The sequence below is a fragment of the Patella vulgata genome, chromosome 9 (genome assembly GCF_932274485.2).
Source record: "Patella vulgata chromosome 9, xgPatVulg1.2, whole genome shotgun sequence".
NCBI classification, from domain to species: Eukaryota; Metazoa; Mollusca; class Gastropoda; family Patellidae; genus Patella; species Patella vulgata.
In genome coordinates, this window is record NC_065887.2 from 42,328,282 (window position 1) to 42,355,588 (window position 27,307).

At 35.3% G+C, this 27,307-nt stretch overlaps 1 protein-coding gene and 1 long non-coding RNA gene across 2 annotated transcripts; both read right to left on the reverse strand.

Annotated features, from left to right (window-relative positions):
* Positions 1-1,654: 1,654 nt before the first annotated feature.
* Positions 1,655-25,070, reverse strand: LOC126832331 (E3 SUMO-protein ligase PIAS2). Its single transcript, XM_050563087.2, has 11 exons — positions 24,887-25,070; positions 15,109-15,202; positions 14,278-14,334; positions 13,812-13,902; positions 13,418-13,534; positions 10,140-10,245; positions 9,643-9,716; positions 8,583-8,743; positions 8,098-8,264; positions 7,508-7,599; positions 1,655-4,003 (listed from the first exon to the last, which is right to left on the reverse strand). Exons 1-10 carry the CDS (start codon positions 24,972-24,974, stop codon positions 7,526-7,528), a joined length of 1,029 nt encoding a protein of 342 aa, XP_050419044.1. The 5' UTR covers positions 24,975-25,070; the 3' UTR covers positions 1,655-4,003; positions 7,508-7,525.
* Positions 16,069-18,988, reverse strand: LOC126832332 (uncharacterized). The gene is made up of 3 exons (XR_007684666.2): positions 18,895-18,988; positions 17,184-17,265; positions 16,069-16,187 (listed from the first exon to the last, which is right to left on the reverse strand). It is a non-coding gene; the product is annotated as an uncharacterized LOC126832332 (long non-coding RNA).
* Positions 25,071-27,307: the final 2,237 nt, after the last annotated feature.

The window sequence follows — 27,307 nt, forward strand, 5'->3', positions numbered from 1 at the left end:
TCAGACCTAACGACTGAAACACTACATATTATTGTCTCTACCCCGGCCTCTAAACCGAGACGGCTGTTCGTCCCTCTAGGAACGGCAATGGTGTCCTCCTTGGGAACGCCAAATGATGTCTGGAGGAAGTCTGAAAACACCTTAGCGTCCTAAAGGTGGTAAGAGCCACACACTTCTTGATAGTTCTACATGATGTTCTCGCTCGGACAGTAAGCTGAGGTGACTAACGGTATGTCTCACTAGGAAGACCGCATGATGTCTTCCCTAGGAACACTGAATGATGAAGGGAAATTTAACCCCGCTCGTTCTTATATAGAAAGTATAGATGCGTCTGCTATTATGGCGGGACAATTACCATTTTGGGGTAATTGTTTCGTATGGGCACCATTTTACGTCAACATTGATTGGACTAATCTGTGCACGAGATGACTGGACGATACTACCCTACTTTCAGCAATTGATATTGGCGGGAAAGTTGAATCTTGCAAAATACCTACTCAGCAGATTTGTCGTTGTCACCCATTTGTTTAACGACTTCAATATATTAAACAGAGCACCCTTTATAGAACTAAAATAACTCCTATTTTCTAGTACCAAAAGACACACTATCCCGCGAATTTAAAAAGGGCCATTCAGTTCTAAATTTACCTTGGACATTTTCCTGTACCCTAAAATACAGGTTTATGCCTTAACCTAATTCTATAAAACACAAATATATATACATTACATTCATGTTCACACACAAATCAAGTCTTCAACCTCCCTAAGACTTTCGAAAGGTATAATTACGACCTAGCCTGAAGAAGAACAATTCGTATTGAGTTTTGTGTCAACCGCGCAAAATCTCTATTCCTTTCTTCCTGCTTAGACTGGAGACATCGTTTATTTTCCTTTAGCGTAGTTTATTTTTCGTTCAACTTTATTTCAATACTTCGCTTGCGCGTCGGGGTCTTTAGCAGTGGGGGGGGGGGCGGTGGACCCGAACAGGCGACCCTACTCCTTGTCACAAACAACCGGGTAATCGACACCACGCCATTTGACTCAATGACAGACTTTATAATACAACGCGCACGCGCTAACTATTCGGCCACCCAACGCACCCTCGAAAACTAAAAGCCAGAAAATGCCATTTCCAGTGATTTGAGACAAGAATCCGGTTCTAATTTAATGAATTATAATGGAACTTTTTCAGTAAGTAATCCAGATAGGTGTGTGTGTGTGTGGGGAGGGCATTTCCCACTTATTCTATGGGGTTCAATAGGGACAGGAAGTATAAGGTGAAGGTCGTGGAGTAAGAAATGAACAGTTTATACAATCTGGTTAAAACACAGATCCTATTTCGTTTCGCTTTTTATAGTTCAAAATTTCATTTTACTTGTCTTTACTACACCAGGACCTGGAAGAGTTATTATATAACCCGCGTTCTGGATGATGTAAGGGATTAGCCAATGAAACTGTCTGGTATGGCGAGTTTTTGATGTGAGGTGCACGGAGCTGTTGGTAAACCAATAGAAACGTCAGCGCTGATTGATTATTCGTCTAACGTCATACGACACCTGACGGGACCTTTCCACTACAACAGGTCAAGATCTTTATGTAGTGTTGGCCATCTAAAGTATAAAAAAACGAAACGAAATATAGATGCGTATTTTAATCAGATTGAAGTTTATACAACAATATAACATGTTGGCGTTGGTAAATATACATTTATTATTTCCAAATATTCCCCAATACATTTATTGCTGACAGGCTTATTGACAGTTTTATTGACTGAGTTCCAGGTATTTTACAAAACCTCCTCAATGTCTGCCTGCTATATACCACAGTCTTGATTGCTTCAGTCGAAATTGTCTTCAATTACAACCAATATCAGTCAGGACAAAATGGCGCCAAATATCTGTCCAGGATCAATGGAGTTTCTGGTGTGTTGTATGATAGGTTGAGAAGAAGATAGGTTGCCAGGCAACGAAACATACGCCCACACCAAAATCGTCCGGACGGTCAATAAGGGTTGTCGCATATTTTTTTCTTTTGCCATTAATGACAACATTTACAAACATGAAAATCTGATTACGAATAATAACCTTTTAAGTAATTATCAGAAATCCCTAGAATTTGTTTCGATTGTTTGTTTGTTTCAAGACCTTATATAATTTATATTAACTTTAGCCTCTAGACTGTCCACAAGATTTTTCAAAGTGATCAAAGGACATAGCTCTGGCTGTAATTATCAGAAATCATTGAAAATGAATCGGATTCTTTGTCTCATGACCTTAAACACTGTATGTGTATACATTTTAAAGTTAATCGGATATTAACTGTGACCTTTAGAGCTTCTACAAGATTTTTCAAAGAAGTTAAGGGCAAAACTCGGACAGTAATAATCAGAAATAGTTGAAAATCAAGATTTTTCAAACCGATCAAGGGCCATAACTCTGGCAGTAATTATTGGAAATCGTTCAAAGTAAATAGGCGCCTGGGTCTCTTGACCTTTAACACTATGTATAAATTCAAAGTCAATCGGATATTAACTTGAGCCTCTAGATCACGAGCGTCCACACGCAATTGTGGACGCCGGACGGACGGACGGGGGCGACGACAATATACGACCACATGTCAATGTGGGTGTATTTTCACCTGTATTGGTAAGCATGTGGTTTCTATTTTCATTGAAAATAAATTGTTTTCTTAGTTACTGTCTACCTACAACTAAACATGTGTACATGGATTAGCCTTTCTATGCATTTAATTAATTGTTCTTATATATATAAAAAGGAATTCTGACAGAAACAAGTTAGCACTATACGAAATGAAATGGAGTTTAACGTCCTACTGTTCTGCTCCGACTGGGCTAATGAAGACGGGTATACGCCATGCAGTGTGCTATGAGGGAAATTTTTATCGGGCTGTGGCACTATGGCCTACTCTTATATCGAATTCCATCAGTCAAGGGATCTTTTACGTGCATACTAATGTATACACGGGACCTCGGTTTTTCGTCCCCTCCGAACGACTAGACAGCTGTCCTTGTCAGGCCCTCCGTCCTGCACCACTGACAAGGGGAAATAGCACTATAATAAATATAAATTTACATTGATTAGTGTAAGACTAAACATAACATCAAATTTCAATCATTTTCAAATCTCCTTTTTCTTACATTCATGTTGTTTTAAATATGGAATTGCTTTTTAATTAAAAAAAAACAAACAAAATACCAACGAAAATGGCATGATAATATTATTCATTCAGGTCTATAGTTATTGACTCAAATCATTTGCCTAAATCCTCTAGGCTACTTACAATTATTTCCAGTTTCTGTTTTTTATGACAGTATTCGTTTGTATTTTGCTTGACAACGGTATTATCTTAATTAACATGGCAACATATAATTACATATTGACAAAAGTTTACACATATACATGTAATATAAAATAAATACATTTTAATCATACGATTGTTTCAAAGAAAACGTTTTGATTGAGAATTGGCCCAGACCTGCAACTTAGTTTCTAGGTGTTCCACCACTTTCAGATTCTGTTTTGGTATGTTTAATTTTTTTTTGGAGGGGGGGGGGACATCTGGAATCGTAGCTGCCACTCAAGCTGTGTCAATGGCCAAATAATGGCTAATCCACCAAATGAAAGACTTAACATGGGCATATATATAAATAAATTCTGTCAAAAATTAAAGACTAAACTAAATAGCATCCACACTATGTATGATCTTTGACTACGGGTTATGTAACAGCACTGGAAACAGCCATCTAACTATCACAACAGCCTTCTTTCCTATTTCCATTATATACATATATTATAGTAGACAAATAACTTTAACCTTAGAGCTATGTTAGATATTTTTTTTTTTACTTAATTTAACATAATCCCATTTTTTTGTTTTAATTTAACATAATCTTCTTTTTTTTAATTTAACATAATCTATTTTTTTATTATTTAATTTAACAATCTTCTTTCCGCTTTCATAATCGAGAAGAACTCCGGATCGTCTAAAAATGAAAGAAATCAGCCATTTATGTAAAATTAATAGATATCAGATACTTTACTATGCACTGAGCAACTCAATAACACAATACTTATTCCATATTTAGACTTAACATACGGTAATTTTATTATTATTATAAGTGCTCTACGAGGGCAGAGAATTTTACCTAGACGATGTTATTTTCAATCTACCGTCTAAAATTTGAAACCGTTTAAAAGAGACTTTTAAGATTCAAAACAATCAATTGGCGGCCCTCGTTTTTCTATATAATCAAAATAACTGTCTCGGTACACATTCCATGTCAGCTGGGGCTAAGTAAAAAGGATGCAATGACAAGCTTTGCGTCATGGTTTTGAGTTCTTACACTCCTGGTAAATGGCAAAAATCATACAATTTCAAACATTAAAATCATAATCCTGCTCAACACGTGTCAAACATGTACCCTGGGTCAGATATGCATGTTCCACACAGCCCAATATTACTCGTTGGGAATGGGAGGGACTGCCACCCTACCCCCACTCCCACATATAAATATTGTTTTTTGGGGGCTTAGACGGGATCTTCTTCCTCATGCAAAATCATGGGTCAGGAATGTAGAAGCAACTCCTGATAAGTGGACCCTAAAGATTCTTTTGGGTCTAGACTACTAGGATATTTCTATTAATAAATCCACCACAGAATCAGCCCATCACCAAGAAAATTAAAACTGAATGGATGATTGTGAGAAGGAAATATATCAAGACATTAAACAGAGCTTCAATACCAAGTAGAACAGTGGTAATAACAGAATTTAATGTTAGAACAGTGTATTTTAAAACAGAATTTTAGGTGTGCTTCCAAAATGAAAGATAGGTTGACAGGGAAGGAAACATACGCCCACAGCAGCTAAATCGTCCGAGCGGTCGACAAGGGTTGTCGCATATTTATTCCTTTGTAGGTAATTGGGGGCCTTTACAAAACAGTTCCATACAGATCAGATTATAAATTTTATCGTTTGAGGGTTCACATGGTTCTACAAACAGAAAGAAGGTTCTCAACTCTGGAACTAATCTACAGAAATAATTGAAATTGGACAGGCTTTTTCGTTTTACTAATTTAAATAATGCATATAAATTTCATACAGATCAAATGACCACTTTTGTCATTCAAACGTTCACAAGGTTCACAATCGTCATAACTCTAGAAATTATTCACTGAAATTGCTGAAATTCAATAGACCTCTGTTTCACAAATTTAAATGATGCATATAAATTTCATACATATCGGATGATAACTCTAGAAGTAATAAACGGAAATTGCTGAAATTCAATAGGATTCTTCTCTTGACTAATTTTAATGAAACATGTAAATTTCATACAGATCGGCAGAGCATTAGAGCGTTCCCATGGTGCAACAAAGTGAAACAAGGGTCATAACTGTAGAAATAATTGACAGAAATTGCTGAAATTCAATAGGATTCTTTTCTTGACTAATTTAAATGGCACGTATAAATTTCATACAGATCGGCAGTTATCTTTAGAAGTTAGAGCATTCACAAAGTGAAACATGGGCCATAACTCTAGAAATAATAAACAGAAATTGCTGAAATTCAATAGGATTCTTCTCTTGACTAATCTAAATGACACATGTAAATTTCATACAAATCGGTAGAGCCTTAGAGCGTTCCCATGGTGCAACAAAGTCAAACAAGGGCCATAACTCTAGAAGTAATCGACGGAAATTGCTGAAATTCAATAGACTTCTTGGTTTCACTAATTTAAATCATGCATTAAAATTTCACAAACATCGGGTGATAACTTTTGGCGTTAGAGCATTCACAAGGTTCAATAAAGTGAAACAAGGGCCATAACTCTAGACGTAATTAACGGAAATTGCTAAAATTCAATAGGATTCTCCGTTTCACTAATTTAAATCATGCATATACGTTTCACAAAGATCGGGTGATAACTTTTGACCTTAGAGCGTTCACAAGGTTCAATAAAGTGAAACAAGGGCCATAACTCTAGATGTAATTAACGGAAATTGCTGAAATTTAAATGATGCATATTAAATTCATACAGATCGGTTGATAACTTTTGTTGTTAGAGCATTCCCAATGTGCAACAAAGTGAAACAAGGGCCATAATTCTAGAAGAAATTAACGGAAGTTATTGAAATTAAATAGGCTTCTTCATCTCACTAATGCAAACAACATATATAAATTTCAAAACAATCAGATGATAAATGTAGCCTGTAGAGAGTTCACAAGAAATTGTGGCCGACGGACGGACCGACCACAATATACGACTACATTTCCATGTTCCCATATAAAAATTAAAAACAAGAGCAGTTATATGAAAACATTTGTCCGTTATAAGGATGTGAATAAAGACATGAATATGAAATTAAGCCGAGACAGAATTCATGAAAACCCAGTCAATAGCTGGTCAATGGTCAGTCAGAAAAGGTGTTAAAATGATTCAGTTGTGTTAAAATGATTCAGTTGTGTTAAAATGATTCAGTTGTGTTAAAATGATTAAGAAATTACTTTGAGAGAGAGAGAAAGAGAGAGAGAGAGAGATGGGTTTAACGTCCACTCGACACAAACTAGGTCATTTCGGTTAATGTTATTTCAATAATTCGCTTGCGCGTAGGGGTCTTTTAGCAGTGGGAGTAAACCGGAGGACCCGGAGAAAAACCACGAGGCTGGACAGGCGACCCTACTCTTTGTCACGTACAACCGGAGATTCGAAACCACACCAGTTGACTCAATGACAGGCCTTATGATACAGCACACACGTGCTAACCATTCGACCACCCCCCACCTCCCTACATATAGTAACAATATGGAAATTACATTTATAATAGTTAATAACTCTGGACTTCTTCCTTTAGCCCTTTCGTTAAAAAATGATATTTACACACCAAAACAAAGCATTTGAATAAATATAAAGGTTTGGTTGGTGGAAATGAAACAGCTATCGTCTTAAAATGTGACTATTACTGTACTAAAAGTGTGTGATATTTGCAAGAAACTGAAGAATTCCTTACTAAAGATCACCTCCTCAAAGCCTCCAATCTGAGTATATATGTAAAAGATATAACCAAGATTACAAATGAATTTCGTATTGTCATGATCCCTGAGCATGCTCTCATATAACTTAAGTATAACCTATTAATACCAGTTTAAATTATTGAGAAACTTTATAAATTCATTGTCCGTCAGATGTTTGGTTACTGGAGCCAAGAAATCACTGGTGGATGGTGCATCCACTTCAACTAAAGAGGGTAGGTAGCGGTAATCTCAGTGATGAACTTGGACCAATATTACTACTAGGTACTAAGGATGGCTAATGTAATGATGGGAGGTTATGAGTTAGAGATGATGGGAAGAAGGGAGATATAGATGATTTAGGATGTGCAGGTGCTAAGAGTTGAATTAGGTTAAATAAAGGTGAGCGTGTGTTAGGACTTATTTAAATCTAACGATGAAATGCTGCCTGGGTTGATAATTCCTGGACTAACGCACCCTTTATACGAAACTGATTTATGAGCTACGTGCTTCTCCTTCTTCATCTGAACTATCTAACGTCAGATCTATTATATCAGGCCCATCTGTAACTGAAATAATGAAATCCTTACATAAATGGAAATAAAATGAATGGGATTTAAAATCCTACATTTCTGCACCAAAATGACTAATGAAGAAAATCATAGACCATACCTTAGGGCTATTCAGCAAAGTTGTCAAGGGCCCTTATGTGTATACCCAATTTTAAACAAGATCTCGGTATCTCGACCCATGCAAACAACTAGATCACAGGCAGGGGGGTATCTCGACCCATGCAAACAACTAGATCACAGACAGGGGTTCAAACAACGTTAGTGAGAGAGGGCTGCAGCTCAAAACTTTGGAACATGCAACCTCAAAACCTTATATAAAGTTTAGTCACAAAACTTAAGCGGTCTTCTTTATCTCTTTTTCAATCTCGGCTCCCAGAGATATATATCGCCCGCTATTAATCAGTCTTAAATTGTTTCCTGAGCACCTCCCCCAGTGGCTCCTGATGGCTGGATTTGTTTGAATGCGATGTTGCCGATTTCTCGACAATTAATTACCTTCTATAGTTGAAGTAGATGATGGTTTGGGTTTAGTTGTTACCTTAACAACAGGACTAGATATAACATGTGTTTCTATTGGTTGCTCTAATGGACTCCAATTGCCGTCAGGATGAAATTCGATTTCAGAACATTCAGGAGATGCACAAATAATCTCCAAGAAGTAACTGAAATATTGTATAATTGAAGTTATTCAAAAGTGGAAATTGAAAAATGATTTGGTAAACACTAATATTTAGTGTGTGCCAATAGTCTTTATGCCACTTTTAGAAATTTGTGGTAGTTGATCGTCTTTTGAAAACATGGGATTCTGTAGGCATGATCCTTTAAAACTGTCCTTTAAGTTTTGTGTGTTATTCTAAGAAAAATATATTTGATAGGGGACAGGGTTGACATTAGTACAAATAAAATTTGATGCAGGTCTATAAAAGAATCTGACATCACAGAATATTCAGTATAACTAATTAAAGGTATTTAATACAGACCCATCAATGATTAGCTGATCAAAAAAGGCTGTTTTATCACAAACTGGACAAATCCATGTTGACTTCTGCTCATTCATCATTAAAAACGTTTTAGCATCATAACATTGTAGATGTGTACACGTACTAGCTCTACATGGAATCTGTAATCTCATTTTACCAAGCTACGAAATAAATATGTTGTCATATTAACAGTAAACAATCTAGAAGATTTAGTATGTCTATGCATCATTTGAAACCACTGATTGTCATCTGAATTTTTCGAAAAATATCTGATTTTTCATAACAAGCTCAAATATACTTAATATTTTAATATTTAATATAATTAATATTTAATAAGAAAACAAAACAACATATCAATAGTAGACAAACTACTGGCTTGGATTCAATTGGATTTAAAAATGCTCTTCAAAAGATTTTAGCAAAAGTGGTGCTGACTGGTTTTGAACATATCTCCAGGATGCTGATTGTTGACAAATTTTCAATATATTATGTTTGTAATAGAGAATTAAATCATTTTTGGACTAATAGTCCACTTAGAGATTCCACCTTCTCAACATTGTAGTTTACCAGGGATTCAAACTCTATGGAATAACAATCAGTCAAGGTGGCTTTAATCTAAGGACTGTAAAAAATGAAATGGGGTTTAACGTCCTATTGTTCTGCTCCTAACCTGGGCTAATGAAGACGTGCATACGCCATACAGTGTGCTATGAGGGAAATTTTGCCCGGGCAGCGGAGCTACGGTCTACTCTTATATTGAATTCCAACTGCCAAGGGATCTTTTACATGCACGCCAATGTGTACACGGGACCTCAGGTTTTCGTTCCATCCGAACGACTAGACATGGGAAACCATGCCGGAAAATCTGAATGAACTTTCTCGGCCAATGCAGGGATCGAACACCTGACCTCCAGGCTAGCGAGACAGCGTCTTGCCCACTTAGCCATGTGATCCCTCAAGGACTGTCAAGTTTTGGAAATCCTTCTGTTTTTGTGAGTGATTGGTTTAAAAGAAAGTATAGAGATTTTGATCTGACTTAAGAAATAACAAAGTATCTTACCGGACACATGAGTGATACCCTGAGACCAGTTGCAGCAATTTCACTGCCTGGAGCATTACCTAACTTTCCCTTGACTGCAGAAGAAAAAGTAAAAATAAATAACACTTAAAGTAGCTAAATTGCTAATGTTTGGGACCTAGAAATTGACTCAAATGGGTCGCAACGCATATAATAATGTAATCTGATTGTATATAAACTTATTTACATTCTGTATATGGATATTAGCATCAATAATTAGTCCGTCATGCCATTTGAAATATATCTATTATTTATTTCCTAGCATTTCTACCTTAATTACTGAATAAGGTTCTGGAAAATAATGCAGATTCAGACATAAATACTGAATTTCAATGCTAGAACCATACCAAGATCAATTTATAGAACCGTAGCCTAAAAAGACATAAACACAGGTATTTTTCTTTTTGGCCTAAACAATAATGTACCAGTAGTTAATACAGTTAGAAATTGGTCTATACAGGCATGTGCCAGTTACTTACTTAATGCTCGTGTATGATCTGGATGTCTTGTACCATACACTTTTAATCGTTTTAATAAAGTATCAGACGTCAATGGACATACAAGAAATACTGCTAAACAATATCTCTGTAAAAATAATTATAGAAAATAATACATGAAATATTATGTATAAACTACATTAAATATTCAATTACCAAATCAATATTAATAACAATATGTAACATATTGTATATGTAAAAACAAAAATTGATTTATTATTAATATCAATGTTTTCATATCAGATTATGATTGTAATATATACATTTCACTAAGTAAGATGTTTACCTTTCTCTTCAGCAAATTCCACTTTAAACTTTAATTCATATAGAAATTTGAGACAAACTGATCATTGATAACACAATAGTTAGCTGTATCAGTAATTTATGCATAATAAAGCAGTTTATATTAGAAAGTTAGGGTGTTACAGTATTTAACACATGCACAAAGAAACTGAATGTTACTATTATTAATATCAATCTTTAATACAATACATAGTAGATAATGAATATTTCTATTATTCCTATTTTATTCTATCTGAAAAAGAATATCGGAATGATATCAGCTGACAAAAATAGAAAAAGTGCATTGAAACTTTAATGTGATAAAAACTTAAACTGTGTCATATATAAGTTAATTAATGCAAATAGGGTTATTTCATCAAGACTGAGAGAGAAATGGGGTTTAACGCCACTTGACACAAACTAGGCCATTTCGGGACTAACATATGGTTCAATTTTATTGCAATAGTTCGGCTGCACGTAGAGGTCTTCATGAGTAGGAGGACATGGAGATAACCCACAAGGTTGAGACAGGTGACCCTAGTCCTTGTCACGTACAAGCGAAGAATCGAAACTACAACAATTGAATCAATGGCAGCGTTTATGATTTCACACTCACGCCTTAAACCATTAGCCCCCCCCCCCCCCCCCCCGTTTCTTTATTAATAATAAAGGTAAAAGATTAATAACTTGCTTGAAGCAGTCAACAGGGGTGCTGATAGTTATATACCCTGCCTTAATCACTCAATAAAATAGATGATACTTATTAATAACTTGCACATTTATCTTTTTATAAAGTATAAAGCAATCAAATTCTTTATGAATGATCTGCATAACCTAACAATTATCAAACATTGTAAAGGTATAGATGTAATGAAATTGTTAAAGACTCCGATGTTTGACGTCATAAAAAGTGTTAAAATATAGATATGCATTTTAAAGTCATGTCATTAAAAAACAACTGTAGATAGACCCTTCATGTAAATGGATGAAATAATCAACATTTAATGCCATTTTCATAAATATGAATTTTATACCAAAAATTAATTTAGACATTTCATGCAAAATTCATGTATATAATGGTTATTTCTATATTTTGTTCGGCTGTTAAAGGAGAATGCTTTAGTAAAAGTTTAATTTCATCACTTACTTAGTTCATTGTGTAACGTATTTCAGAATTAGTTTTTCAACTGTCAAAATGTCAAAAAATTCGACTAACTGGTTTTGTCGACTAAAGTCATTTAGGGACAAACATATGGTACAATTGCCATTTCAAAAATTTACTTATACAGGGGGTCTTTAACCGTGAGAGGAAACCAGAGAAAATCAACAAAGGTTGAGTGTGTGATACTGGTAACGCTACTCCTCGTCACGTACAAGCCTGGGATAGAAACCACACAACCTGATTCAATGACAGACCTTATGATCTAAAGCGCACACGTTAAGACCACTCAACCACCAGAGGACAATAAAGAAATCCATATTCGTATAACTTTTATGTCAAATTTCGATGTATTGCCAACAAGAATGTTGATTTTCAAATTGTTCATGACTAATTACCGGTTTTACAGTAAGAAGAAAATATTTCAATAGCACCTCTTATGTAACCTCATCCGATCCTAATTCATAAAACTATTGTATCAAAACTTATTAAACAGATTCAATTAAAAGAATCTATTTATAGCAACAACCAGCTACTATTTTCTAAACGGGATGACCTGAATCAACTATAGCAACATTATACAGAATTAAAACATTAAATAAACAAAATATTTTGTCTGTTGTAGGTCATCCTAACAATATCATGTTATAATGACATACACAGATACCTTGACTACAATCACAGGTTTAGTCAAACGCTCTATTATAAAAGATTTATTTTAAAGATATATCAGATAAGAGAACATTATAGGCCATCTAAAAATAATTCGGGTTCTGAGAACAAACTGTTGTGATTTTATTTTGTCAAAGGACCACTATTGGGCTATATGACTTCCCATACACATCACATTTTAAGACACTACAATCATCACATTGTTGAATCTATGATGATTATCATTTGTCAATTAAATTTATCAGGGTTGCATATTTGATAAATGAGCCTTTGGTACATTTCTGGATTCATTTGACATTTTTAATAATGTCTTCCAATCTGATTAAAATACAGATCTATATTTCGTTTTGTTTTTTATACTTTCGATGGCTCCACTACATGAAAAACTGACCAGTTGTAGTGGGAGGTCGTGTAAGGGGTCATACAAGCAACTTTTGACCCTATGACGTCAGACATTTGATTAACCAATCACCGTTAATGTTTCAAGAAGGTATTTGGAAATACAACTTTTGCTTTGTCTTCGCTGTGAATATCTAACCACAGTTCTGTGCACTGTATGCCAAGAACTCGTCAGAACAGGCAATTCCACTGGCTGATCCCTCACTTCAACCAGAATGCGGCTTATATAACAACTCTCCCATATCCTAGTGTAGTGAAGGCAAGTAAAACGAAATATTGAACCATAAAAAATGAAACGAAATAGGATTTGTGTTTTAATCCCATTGCCGTTACTTCCTGTAACATGGCGAAAATATTTACATGTGCCTATTAATGAGAAAGTATTTATATTTTGAATAAGAACTAGATTGTTCTGAAATGGTCTTAATAACCAGACGTATTAATTGATAATCGTTTTGTGATTGGATGTGATTAGCAATCAGTAAAACATTGATATTGTGAAGATGATTGTAGGTGGGTTAGTTTGGTCAAAACTAGATGTATACCAAGGCTTCTGTTTCAGATAAAATTTTGTCAATCGGATATAAATAGCACTAATATTTTTTATACTGATACAGTATCAAAGCAATCAGAACAGTAAGCCCGCTTGCTTTTCTTATTATTAGTAGATATCCGATTGACATAAGTCCGACACGGGATAAAAAGGTACCAGTCTAGTAGTGAAACAGAAACCTTGCTGTATACCTACCACCGTGTCTTCGGAAGACCATGTTACCAGTATGCTGTTTAGCTGTGATGGGTGAAACTCTAACAAAGAAGTAATTGTGATAGGACCATCATAGACCTTCTTTTTCGATTTTGATGTCTGAAAACACAGAAAATCCCCTACAACAACACACACAAATAAAACAAAAGAAAATCTACCCGCCCAATTTCAGATGCCCAGGAAACATCTAAATTAAACATCAATTAAACAAAAATAAATCATGTAAAATAATAATATTTGGAACAAATTATACAAAAAAACATCAAGTTCAAATATTCACATATTTGTTACAAATGAATAGTATGAACAAGATAGTTTGTTTGCACTGAAACTGAGGAACAAGGGAAGCTATGAAGATAAATATATTCAACATTACCACTAAAGGAACCCTTTTCCTATTTACTATGACACAAATATTGGGAGGAAAATTGTCTGCTTGTTCACAACTCGTTTCCACCAAACATAACCTATAACGATATAAAATTTATCTAATAGTATTATTGTAAAATGCAACGTTACATGGGGAGAAATCTCTAAAGTCTGCTGCAAAACCATATATTATAAAGTTTAAAATAACAACCTAAACATGGGTTCTTTATAAATGGTTGAATAACGTGCGTAAGTGAATAAATACGGCACAGATGAAAGAAAATTATCATCCCAGATATGAACTTTTTAAACATCAATATTCACATGAAATGTTTTGAAATAATGAAATATAATGAACATATATATGTACTGAGCTCTGTCAAAAGTCTTCCATATATCAAAAACGCAATAATTAATCTATGAGAGAATTTGACAACACCAAGTAAAAAGTGTCCTCAGTAATTATAACTAACCGTAATTGAACTTGTAGTTGTACTGTATATTCACATTTAGTTCCTTTACGAATATCTCTACAAGGAGAAAAAAAATTAATAATTTGTGAAACTGGTAGTTTAATCTCACATATGACACATATTAATTAACTGCACATTTATCTTTTTCAAAAGTATCAAGCAATCAAACTATACACTAAGTTTCATCACTCTCTATTAGACAGAACCAACCTAATGAACATCAACATCAAGTTTCTGGTTTCGAATCCCCGGTTGTACGTGGCAAGGAGTAGGGTCGCCTGTCCAACCTCGTGGGTTTTCTCCGGGTCCTCCGGTTTCCTCCCACTGCTAAAGACCCCTACGCGCAAGCGAATTATGTAAATAAATTTAAACCATATGTTAGTCCCGAAATGACCTAGTTTGTGTCGAGTGGACGTTAAACCCCATTTCTCTCTCTCTCTCACATCAAGTTTCAACATTCTATCTCAATTAAAAGCAGAGTTGTTATGTTCCAAAGTTTTGACCAATCAAATTGCTTATCGCTCTGCTTACCCTCAGCAGAAAAGGATCATTATCTTATCGAACTTAGTCAAGGTATTGATGTCATGAAACTATACACCAAGTTTTAGCACTCTCACTTAATTAGAACTAAAGTTATCGTGTCACAAAGCATCAACCATCAAATTGCTTATCTCTGCTTACCTTAAGCAGAAAATGATCATCTTGGCACTCCATCAAGGTATCGAAGTAATTAACACCTACACCAGCTGACCAAGTGATGGACAGACGGACATACAGACGCATTTTAATAGTCCCCTGGCAATAAATAGGAATTTTAATCATTTCATTTACCTTGTTGACATTGTCATTGCAATATCTTCGGCTTGTTGAGGGGTCAGATAAAAAGCGAAAAGGGATTTTTGGAAACGATTTTTACCTTTAGGCACTGTAAAAATAAAAATTGAATTAATAATGATAATAATGTATATTTTAATATTTCAAAAAGAACTAATCAAAGACTTCCTTGATAAGTTTGTGATATTGTGTAGAAAATACAATCTTTTAGCGTTTCAAAATAAAGGCTGTGATTTAGCCCCGAAATTAGTTTCATCTCGTCCCAGCAAATTCCGGTTGAAAATCTGACGCCTTAAGTAAACCAGTAGGCCGTCACTGTCGCACACATTTCTTTTCCGATGCATTGCACAATACGTTTTGCACTCGAATTACGAATCGAACTATTTGTCAAGTGAAGCCATAATCGGGTGAAAAAATCAAATTCTAAGCCATTAAAGAAAAGCAAAGATCGTCATAGGGTCACGGATCAATAGCCATAAATACACCAGGGAATACCTTTTACGAGGAGCAACAAGTTGGCTTGTTTACATTTGTCAGAGGGAATTTCTCCGCAAATATGCCGGGATTACTGGATAATTCCAATCTCATCCGAGCGCCCGAAGGGCGCGAGAAGGATGAGAAGAATTATATGAATATATATAGCCCGAGGGCTCGAGGGTTTACATTGCATAATTCTCATATCTATCAAATAGTCTGTACCACTCGCTCAAATTTTAAAGTAGGAAATACTGCACGTGCGTACTAAAGAAAAATACCAGTGAACCAATACATATTTATTATCCCAAAATATATATATATATATACAGAAATCTTTAGTAATATATAATAAATTCAATTTAACAATATCATTCTATTTCAAAATATATACAATTTCACATCAAAAAATAGAATTCCATATCAAAAAATATATAATTCCATATCAAAAAATATGATATAAATATATTTTAGCCTTAGTTTTTCATTACTTAAATAAATGAATTAAATTTACAATAAAACAGGAAACACCACCACCACCACCAATAATTTATTTATTCACCGACGATAATACCGTCTTGGAAAAGGTGCTTGTTTCAGATCTGCGAAGATAAAATTCAGAAAAAATAGTTTCACAACTCCAATCTGCAGTAGCAAGAATTTCGGAAATTGGACATCCTGCAAAATAAGCTGCAGATGTAGAAGCTCCCCTGACAGAGTGAGCTTTAAAAATATCTGTATTAATGCCACTAGCTGACATACTTTGTTTAATCCAATGTGCTATGGTGCTTGAAGTCACTGCCTTGAAAGTATGAAAAGATACAAATAGCTGCCTGCTTTTGCGTTTTTCTTCCACTATTTTACAATAATATCGAAGTGTAAAACATGGGGAAATTCTTTTATTTGAGAAATTTCCAAGTTTTATTTTATATAAAGGTTTAGATGCTCTAGACGTTTTCAATACTGTAGATGAACCAAGTGTCAACACGGAATCATCATCGACTAAGGAATCTAAAGAAAAACTTGCTTAAGTCTGACACCTCTGTGCGGTTGCTGGAGAGGGTATAAACTTGTCAAATAATTTAATAAAATTCGTACATCCCAAGAATGAGAATATCTTGGCTTAGGAGGCTTAAAATTGTAACAACCTTTCATAAAACAAGAAAGTAATGTGTTGCCTTTCATTATATTATTTCCGCAAGAACTAAGAGTCTAAGAAATAGCAGATTTGTGAACGTTTATTACACTATAACATAATTTCTGTTCATCAAGTAAAGCCAAATAATTTATCACATCATTTATAGAGGGTACCAAGGGATTAACCTGTTGTTTAATACACCAAAGATACCACCTCCTCCAGGCAAGATCATATTGCTTATGGGTTGATCTCCTACAACAGTTGATGATGTTACTGGAAGCGTTCTTTGATAAGCCAGAATTTTGGAGATATTGCCCGATACAATGCAAACGGTCAGATACAGTTTTTTGCCTCTCGTTGGATGAAGAGTATTGTTTTGGGCCAAGCGTAGCAAATTCTTCCGCAAAGGAAGTCTTCTGGGATTTTCTATTAACATTCGTAGGAGAGTTGGAAACCATACCTGTGAAGACCAACCCGGTACCACCAACATCACTTTGTTGACCATATCTGTTGAAATTTTGTTTAAAACCACTTGTATAACCCTGAAAGGTGGGAAAATATATGGATTAAGCTGTGACCACGAAAAAGAAAAAGCATCAGATGTTTCACAAAATGGATCATCAAACCAAGAAACATATCTTTGTAACTGTTTGTTTATTGTTGATGCAAAAAGGTCTATATCTGGATAAAAAAATTAAGTGCACATTTTCCGAAAAATAAACTCATTTAATTTCCACTCAGTCGAGTTGGAAACAACTCTTGATAAAGAATCGGCTCGAATATTAAGCTTTCCTGCTAAATGTTTTGCGGTTAAATAAATATTCCTTTCATTACACCATAGCAAAATAGACTTCGATAGCTTAAATAATTCCTCAATAGGACCACCAATATTGTTAATATATGAAATGGCCACCACATTGTCACATAACACACAAATATGGATATCTGAACAAAATTTATACAACGTTTTAAGTGCAGAATCTATTGCTAATAATTCAAGATAATTTATATGATTAATTGATTCATATTGATTCCATAATCCACTAACAGCCTGATGATTATCCAAATGAGCTCCCCAACCAAGGAGACTAGCATCTGTAGTTAAATAATTAGTTATTTCCGGAGGTTGAATATACCAGCCATCTACATTATTAATCCACCAATTAATTTCCATAATCATATCAGAAGTTAATTCTGTAGTTAAGTCATAATTAAAAGATATAGACAATAACCTATTTTTATGTTTGTCCAAATAGTGAATAAATAAAGGTGCCAAGTAGATAGCAGTTCTTGTAACCAATAAACGACGCTATATCAAGTAATGATCTACTGTGGTCTAATAATTTATGAGCCTTGGATTTAATTTTTTCCAATTTATTTTTTGTTACATAGATTTTATATGTGTGAGTATCCAGGTCAAAACCTAGGAATGTTATCTGCTGAGATGGCATAAGGCTAGTTTTTCCTTATTTATTGAAAAACCCAATTGTTCAAAAGAACTAACTGCTTTCCTGGTATTACTAATACTCTCCTAAATGGATGAGGATATAAAAAGTGAATCATCAATAAAATAAGAACACAAAATACCTATACTGTCCCAAAAAGCAAACAGAGGTTTTAAAGTTTTTGTAAACACCCTTGGAGCCGACGATAAACCAAACGGAAGACATTGAAATTCAAATATTTCTCCCTGCCAAAAGAATCTTAAAAATTTCCCGTGGATTTCATTAATGGGAATGGAAAAATAAGTATCTTTTAAATCTATGGAAGTTAAAAAATCATCTTTACGGATAGCTTTAACAACAATAGATAGAGTTTCTTGTTTAAAGTGTTCATATTCAACAAACTTATTCAAATTTTTTAAATTAATCACTGGACGAAAACCACCAGTTTTCTTTTCTACAAGAAAAATATTTGATAAAAATTGACCTGGAACAGAAGGGACTTTCTTAATTGCTTGTTTCAACAACATTTTTTTGTATTTCTTCATCTATTAACAACGTTTGGTCAAAACTAAAATTTGGTGTAGTTGGTAAAACATTTTGATATGGAGGTGACCCGAAGTCAATAGTGTATCCACTTACAACATCAAGAACCCACTTATCTGATGTCAAAATGCGCCAGTTATCAAAACACTTGGAAATTTGTCCAGCAACAAAACTTGGACTTACCTCTACTGTGGACGACCTCTTCCCCTCCATTGTCCTGCAACAGGATTCGAGGATAGGGTTCTCCCGCGCCAGGACCTGCGAAATCCTCGGGAGTTCTGGCCTAAAAAAGGTCTTGTATTAGTATTATTATTATTAAAATTATAATTATTTTGAGCCCAAATATTTAATACTCTGCCCCCTCGTGTGCCATAAAGACGGTTTGATTGATCGATTTCTCTAATACCGGCCGAGTTGAAGAGCAAATCGGCTGATATCGTTTGCTCATATATTTCCGCAGAAATAGGCGTCTACGAATAGACAAATCCAGCATAGCATTGCCTAAAAACAGCAATAGAGTCAACAACTTTCTCCCTGATCTCAGGATTAGTAGTAGACCCAGATAGAATATTTACTAGTGGAGCCATACCAAAACCAAATAGTTTTTGGACCTCTTGAAGGGAAATGTCCTGGGATCTGGCAGACTTAGGCAAAACATTCCAGACATCTTGATCAACAGGAGGGGGGGGGGTAAGCCGTTTACAGTTATCTGGGATCACATATTTTGGAGTTATTTTAGTCAAATCCCCCTTCTTAGAGGTGGCAACATCAACAAGATCCGAAATCTTTTCATTAACTGGATCACCAAAATTTCCTTCATTTTGAAAAATTTTGGGTATCTTCATATTAGACAAATCAGAACAAGATGCAGATAGTTCCACATTTTTAGGTGAAGTTTCTTTAAACTCATCCTACATATGCTGAGGATCTACTAGATCTAAAATAGGTTCTGAAATATAAGATTTGTCCTCATCAAACAGATAAAACATATCTTCATCTGCGATTCCTCCTCTACCCTGAAAATTATCATCGTTATTAATTTTATTAATACCAGTGGAAGCGGAGGTAACAGTGCAGGCAGCTGCCTGTCGAGAATTTGAAGACTTTCTATTCAAATCTGAAACTATATTGGTTAAAGTATAAATTTGTTTTTGTAAATCCAACAAATTATTGTTGGATGGAAACTTTACATTATGATTACCGGTATAATGACTGCTGTCAACAGGGCCCTTATTCACCAAAACTTAAACTAAGTTAAAACCGAAATATTAAGAAATACTGCAACTTCATTGGATATATGCAAATTGATTTTACTGGTCAGCCAATCGAATTGCAGTATTTCTTAAAATTTCGGTTGTATCTTAGTTTAAGTTTTCGTGAATAAGGGCCCAGGCCCATTCATGGAAGTGAAAAGACATGATTCGGTAGTAGGTTTACGTGAAGATGTCATGCCAATAGACAGCATGGTATCAGATTTTTTGGCATTTTTAATCGTTTTGTTATTAACCTTAGAAGTAGCCTTCCGTTTTTTACCAACCGGTGTCTTATCCGATCTTCCGGCATTACTCGTATTGTTTACAAACAAATCAGAGGAAGTGGCTTTAACCACGTGATCCTCTGACCCCTGACCCTTTGACACAACACGTTTGTCAACATCGGTGGGGCGGAAGCCATCGAATTCAGCACAGTCGCTTTCAAACATGTGATCATCCATATCACAGAGTAAAAATACAAATTACTTCTATCAAACCAAAAACAAATATATATATGGTTTTCAACACAACGTGTTGAATAAACAGCCGAAAAAAACAAAACAACCTGAATCGACGATCCAAGCGCTGTAAAGTAAAGAAAATCCTTACTAATACACATGACAACGATTGCATGAATGATGACGCGTAAAACTTACGATTATTATAGTAATAATGTAATGTTAATCTAAGAAGCTACGCTTCTACTAATAAAAATATACACAACGTGTATATGGGGTACATCTATTCTTAGACTCAACGAGAAAAAGACATCGTGTGGTAATATGTCACGTTCTTATAATATGGAAGGGTATTGCTGCCAATATTAAATGCTCTGCTACAATGTCTTTTCTATTGATTATATGTAAAAAGTACAATGTACAAAGTCATAATACCGGTAATGATAAAGTCAAAATACCTGTAAGGCAAGAGTTAAATGTAAAACGTCAAATGTTAATTGTTAAATGACAAATGTTTTATGGGAAAATGATTTTTTTGACGTGTCTACATTTTACATTTCTCTCATTACATTTTACATTTGCTCTCTGCCACATCCCATTTGTCCTTCACGCATTCTACGTAGCATGTTTCGCACAGCATCAACTTGCATATGCAAATGTAGGATATCACGTGACTTATTAACATATACGGAAACCTGGCACACTACTTCTAGAACGTAGACTTTCAGAAAAAGAAAACCCTGCTATGCTCTGTACTGTTCCCAGGGTAAAGACACCCGCGGTTGCGACGGTCGCGATTAGATAACCGAACGGTCGATCTTTATTTCAAGTCCATCTCATGTCTGTTGTATCTATGACTGGTTAGGTAATTAGAAAAACGACGGGATAGAGTTTTATTTATACTCGTTCCTTGTGCCCCTTATCCATCAAATAATTCACTGCTATGCAAGATATGCCCACATTTTGTAAGAAATGGACGGGGAAGAGGTAAAATCAAAAGGGCTTTCCTATCATTCAAGATCCCTAACATATTTAAGGTACATCAGAATGGGACAACAATGGTAGGGGGTGCCAACAAAATCCGTACATATTTCAGATTTTGCGTGAAAAGCAGGGGCTATAGCTCTAGAATGTAAGGTCTGATGCTACCAAAGTCGAACTGATCCAAGAACTTTTGATCCTTAACACACAGTTGAAGTTCATAGTGAAAGGTACACAAACTTCATTCATATTTAACATTTTGTGTAAAAGGCAGGGGCAGATGCGCAAGCAAATGGAACCCACCCATGAACTAGTGATACTTTTTTTTAAGTTTCATCTAAATCGGATAAAATTGTGACCTCTAGATGGTCCACAACCTGGGTATTACATGATTTTATTATACTATTTTCGAAAAGGGGAGTGGCTATTTGACGTGGAAGTTTCGATCCGATTTTGCGGAAATAATTATTGTGTAACGGTGATATATTTTAACAGTTTTGAAAATAAGATACAAATTATGACCTCTAGAGGGCCCGTAAGCTAAAAACATGATATTTCCTACAATCAGGGGATCAGAATCCAGAAAGTTACGGTCCAATATCGAAGACACCCAGATCTTTGGGATATAAATATATATTTTAAATTTCATCAAAATTGGATAAAAAATTCGAACCGCTACGATCAGATCCTAATGTTAAAGCTACTGGCAGATTTCGTCAAGGTCACGACATGTAAACCGGGTTAGGGCAAGTGATTGGTGCAGAGGATTGTGAGTTAGGGTAAGGGCTAGATCTTTGGTTAGGGTTTGCGCTAGCCTTGTTTACATCTCATTACATTGGCGAAATCTGGAGGTGGCCTTAATATTTAGATCTAAACTGAATATGTATGCCATTTTGTCGGGCAGCTCGGTCTCATTTTCAGGAAATGTGAACTCAACCGTAATTATGGTGTAACGGTGATATATTCGAATGCCTTTTAAATCGAATAAAAATTGTAACCTCTAGAGGGACCACAAGCTAGAAATGCGATTTTTCGTACAATCAGGGGCTATAATCCGGAAAGTTACAATCAGATATGCGCGAATATGGAAAGGAACCAAACATACATTTCAAGTTTCATCACAATTGGATGAAAATTGTGACCTCTAGAGTGTCCATAAGCTAAAAATGTCATTTTTCGTAGAATCAGAGGTCATAATCCATGACGTTACGGTCCAATACATGCCAATTTCGAAAGAAACCAAGATCTTTGGGAGATAGACCTTTATTTCAAGTCTCGTCAATTTCGGATAAAAAAATTTGACCTGCTATAATTGAATGTTTTTCTTTTTAAATCAAATAAAAACTGTTATTGGGTCCACAATCCAGGTAGTGACGGTCCTATATACGCCAATATCGAAAGGAACCGAGATCTTTCGGTAATAAACGTACATTGTAAGTTTCATCATGCATTATGCATATATTTATAATTTGTCAAGTTCAGCATTACAGGAGTTAAAAATGAAATAAAATTTCACTTCATTGCTAAGTAATTTTATTAGCCAGAAATCGCTTAGAAAGCGTCTCCGAAGATCTAGACCCCCCAAGAGCTTCCGGGGTCTAGGCGACCCCGGGACCCTTGCCTAAGGACCTAGGATGTTAGCCCCCCCCCCCAATCAATTATTGCTTCCACCGGCCCTTAATAAAGATACAGGGCTTAATCAAAAATTCTCTATGTCCATACTAAAAGATGTAAAGTCATTCCTCTCTTTAAATATATTATTTATTTGTTGGGCACAATGCTTATATATTGTTTTTTTTTTAATGGATCAAAGTAGGCTGCTCAACTCTGTTTATAGAGAGACCGGAAAGAGTGGGGGTGTTTAAAATATAAAAATACGGGTATTAATACAAAATTCCAGTTATTGTGTTATAAATTACTGGAAAGTATGTTTCTTTGGCTGCTTGAATATATCAGGGGGGTGGATGGCTTAATGGTTAGCGTGCGCAAGCTGTATTATAAAGTCTGTCATTGAGTCGACTGGCGTGGTTTCGAATCCCCGGTTGTACGTGACAAGGAGTAGGGTCGCCTGTCCAACCTCGTGGGTTTTCTCCGGGTCCTCCGGTTTCCTCCCACTGCTAAAGACCCCTATGCGCAAGCGAATTATGTAAATAAAATTAAACCATATGTTAGTCCCGAAATGACCTAGTTTGTGTCGAGTGGACGTTAAACCCCATTTCTCTCTCTCCCTTGAATCTATCAATTATTTCCTGGTACATTCAAAATTACGCACGGTCGTCTAGATAGTTTCTTATGGTGTGCCAGCTTGATTTCTTTTGTCGTGCGGTGAATATCCTTATAGTGTGATTGTGCCGGGTTTCCATATATGTTAATAAGTCACATGATATCCTACATTTGCATATGCAAGTTGATGCTGTGCGAAAGTTGCTATGTAGAAAGCGTGAAGGACAAATGGGATGTGGCAGAGCGCAAATGTAAAATGTAATGAGAGAAATGTAATGAGAGAAATGTAAAATGTAGACACGTCAAAAAAAGCATTTTCCCACAAACCATTTGTCATTTAACACTTAACATTTGACGTTTTACCTTTAACTCTTGCCTGAGAGGTATTTTGACTTTATCAATATCGGTATTAGGACTTTGTACATTGTACTTTTTACATATAATCAATGGAAACGACATTGTCGCAAAGTATTCAATATTGGCAGCGATACCCTTCCATACTTATATACACTGCCACTGTACACACGGTGTATCACACTGATCCGCAGTGAATATTCGCTTGGCCGCTACAATCACTGATAAGGATGACATCGATGCGACTTAATGACTACAAAATATTAACTTTTTTCTTTCGACAAATTAAATTCTGAAACATTTTTTTTTAGTATTAGAAAAATAAATAAAGGTGTTTGAAGTATATCTTGATAAAAAATATTCCATAATTAGCGTAAATAGGTACAGAAAATAGTACGCTGAGGCGTAAAATGGATAAAACGATATAATTCTGTCCGTACCAGTTCATATTACTACGTTCGATGTAAACAACGCACGTGTGACCATCAATTTGACGTTTTTTTCTGTTTGTTTACTCTGAATGCTTCCAGAAGTACATTTTTTTACCGTCTAATCTGATTGACCTGCTCGTGTTTGTTTTAAAACAACAAAAACAAGCCACAGAAGTAATCTTTTTTGGCGTTATCGATGCCATCTTGCTTTGTTGGTCAACATTATGATGTGACGTCACCCTTAGAACTACAGCGGACTGACCTTTAAAGGTCAGTCATCTTGGACAGAGATAAAAGACGGATGTCGCATTAGGTCTGTAAAACAGATTGACGGTGTATAGTACGCACGTGCAGTATTTCCTACTTTAAAGTTTGAGCGAGCGGTACAGACTATTTGATAGATATGAGAATTATGCAATGTAAATCTGAGATGCCCGATGGGCATATTATGGAATATAATAATATTTTAACTTACCAAGACTAGTGGGTTTCATCAGCACTGTTAATACATCATAATAAGGTAATTTTTTGAAACGAACACCTGGATGCAGAGGCATGGACATGGTTGATATGCGGGTATATGCAAACTAAATCATTTACTTAATGAAGGTCAGTCTTTTTCAACCATATTAAGTGACCATGATGTGAGTTGCTATCAATACAACTCAAAATGTAATCACTCGGTGATCAACCAACTAGACTACCTCAACCTGAACATAACTCCCCTACTATTAACTAATGTTATACTTTAATAGCTTACAATAACTTTAGTCAGTATAGAGAGAGAAATGTGGTTTTAATGTCCACTCGACACAAACGACTGTCTGAACAAGTGAACCATCGTAAATTTTAAACGGATTTCTTCGATTATGATCAAACTACTTAACTTTGGTTATTATAAACTTACCTGTGTGTTTGAAATCAACTCCCGTTAATTAAAATCCATTGCACAATTTAATATCTCAACGAATAAAAAAGTTCTCTCTTGAAAATATTGAATTCCCACAATACCAAAATGGAAGCCGATTACGTCACTCTTCGGGAGAGATCGTTTCGTATTTATAAAGGGGTTACAAGATGTCACGGTTTGCGGTACTTTTACGACAAGTTTTGTGTAATCCCGACTTGGTATTGAGTTTGGGCGTTCACACACATAACTGCCCGTATTCCTTTATTTTGTTACTATCTTTAACATTCTAGTAAAATCTTTGCAAAGTTTATAGCTTTTACCTTTCGAAATATTTTCTTTTAATCATATTTTTGATTAGAGTTGGGTGAATGAATTTTCCTTTGAACACAAATACGACACAAAAACAATGACATTCGTTTTACGGGTCTTAAATTTTACCCATGAATATCTTTAATCTGATATATATATAATACGTACATGTACGGGGTATTTAAAATTATAGGGCTATATGCATGTTCCTGAAGCAACGACTATGAGTTTTACAACATCTGATCGATGTACGTAGTTAAAGCGAGATTAAGCCTTCTATTAAAGGTTGGGGCTATGGTGTGATTTAAGTATTATTTACAATAAATTTAAAAAAAAAATAATTGATAAAGAATATATTTTCATCATGGGGGGGTTGGATGGCCGAATGGTTAGACGTGCACGCTGTATCACGAGGCCTGTCATTGAGTCAACTGGCGTGGTTTCGAATCCCCGGTTGTACGTGACAAGGAGTAGGGTTGCCTGTCCAACCTCGTGGGTTTTCTCCGGGTCCTCCGGTTTCCTCCCACTGCTAAAGACCCCTACGCGCAAGCGAATTATTGAAATAAAATTAAAATGATATGTTAGTCCCGATATGACCTAGTCTGTGTCGAGTGGACGCTAAACCCCATTTCTCTTTCTCTCTCTATTTAATAAATTGTTGATGTAATAAATAATTTAACATTATTATTTTTATAAATGGTTGATGTAATAAATTCTTATATAAATTTTTGATGTAATAAATATTTATATTACTGATTAATTTAATAAATACAAAAAAAATCAATATTTGTTGCGGTATTTATTTGTAACTTGGAATGATTGGGATCAGTATACAGACAACTCATCCCAAAGACAACTCATCCCAAGACAACTCATTCCAATAAAAGATAACTCAACCCAATGTAAAAGACAACTCATCCCAATATAAAAGACTACTCGTCCCAACTTTAAAACATGGGTATTTCAAACACACAGGTAAGTTTACAATAACCAAAGATAAGTAGTTTGATCATAATCGAAGAAATCCGTTTAAAATTTACGATGGTTCCGAAAGTACTAGTAGGTCGTTTTGGGGGAGCCACGGTGGCTCTGTGAGTATGACGTTTGCACGGGTCTCGATAACTTTTCAAACTTGATTAGCAGAACTGTTGGATTATGTGCCCAGGTATTAGTATTCTACGAATCCTGGCTAAAAATTGAATTAAAACACGGGAACAGTGCCCGCTAATCTATCCTAGTTGGGGGCGTGGCATTTTGTGCGTGTCTGTTAGGGGTAACCCACGGCACAAACTGTATGGCAGTGGCCATTTATGATTCCTGTCATGGTACTGAACAACTCCAAAGCTCTTTTATGTGCTTCAGATTTTAGCTTTGGAAATAAGAAAACTCTTGTCAGAGATACTCTACCACTATAAATGTCTGACAATTAAATAGCTGTCAGGGGTAACCCACCACTAGAAATGTCTGTCAGAATGTTTTTGTTATACCTGAAGATGTACGGTACACTGCCACTGCTGTGCGATTGTCACGTGGTACCCTTTTGAGGTAATCTAGCCTAGTTTGGGGGGGGGGGGGCATTGTATTTTGTATTTTGGGCGTTGAATACCACACCCACCACCAGAAACCCAACAGGCTTACATTCTGATAATACCAAATATACATGCATTGATACCATTT

What these genes read in the sequence shown, in the direction of transcription:
- LOC126832331 (XM_050563087.2), bottom strand. Translation starts at nt 24,974, where the DNA reads ATGTCCATGCCTCTGCATCCAGGTGTTCGTTTCAAAAAATTACCTTAT. An exon ending in GCAATGACAATGTCAACAAG is followed by an intron (nt 14,335 to 15,108) that starts GTAAATGAAATG and finishes TTCTCCTTGTAG; the next exon opens with AGATATTCGTAAAGGAACTA. An exon ending in GGAAAAGGGTTCCTTTAGTG is followed by an intron (nt 13,535 to 13,811) that starts GTAATGTTGAAT and finishes CTGTGTTTTCAG; the next exon opens with ACATCAAAATCGAAAAAGAA.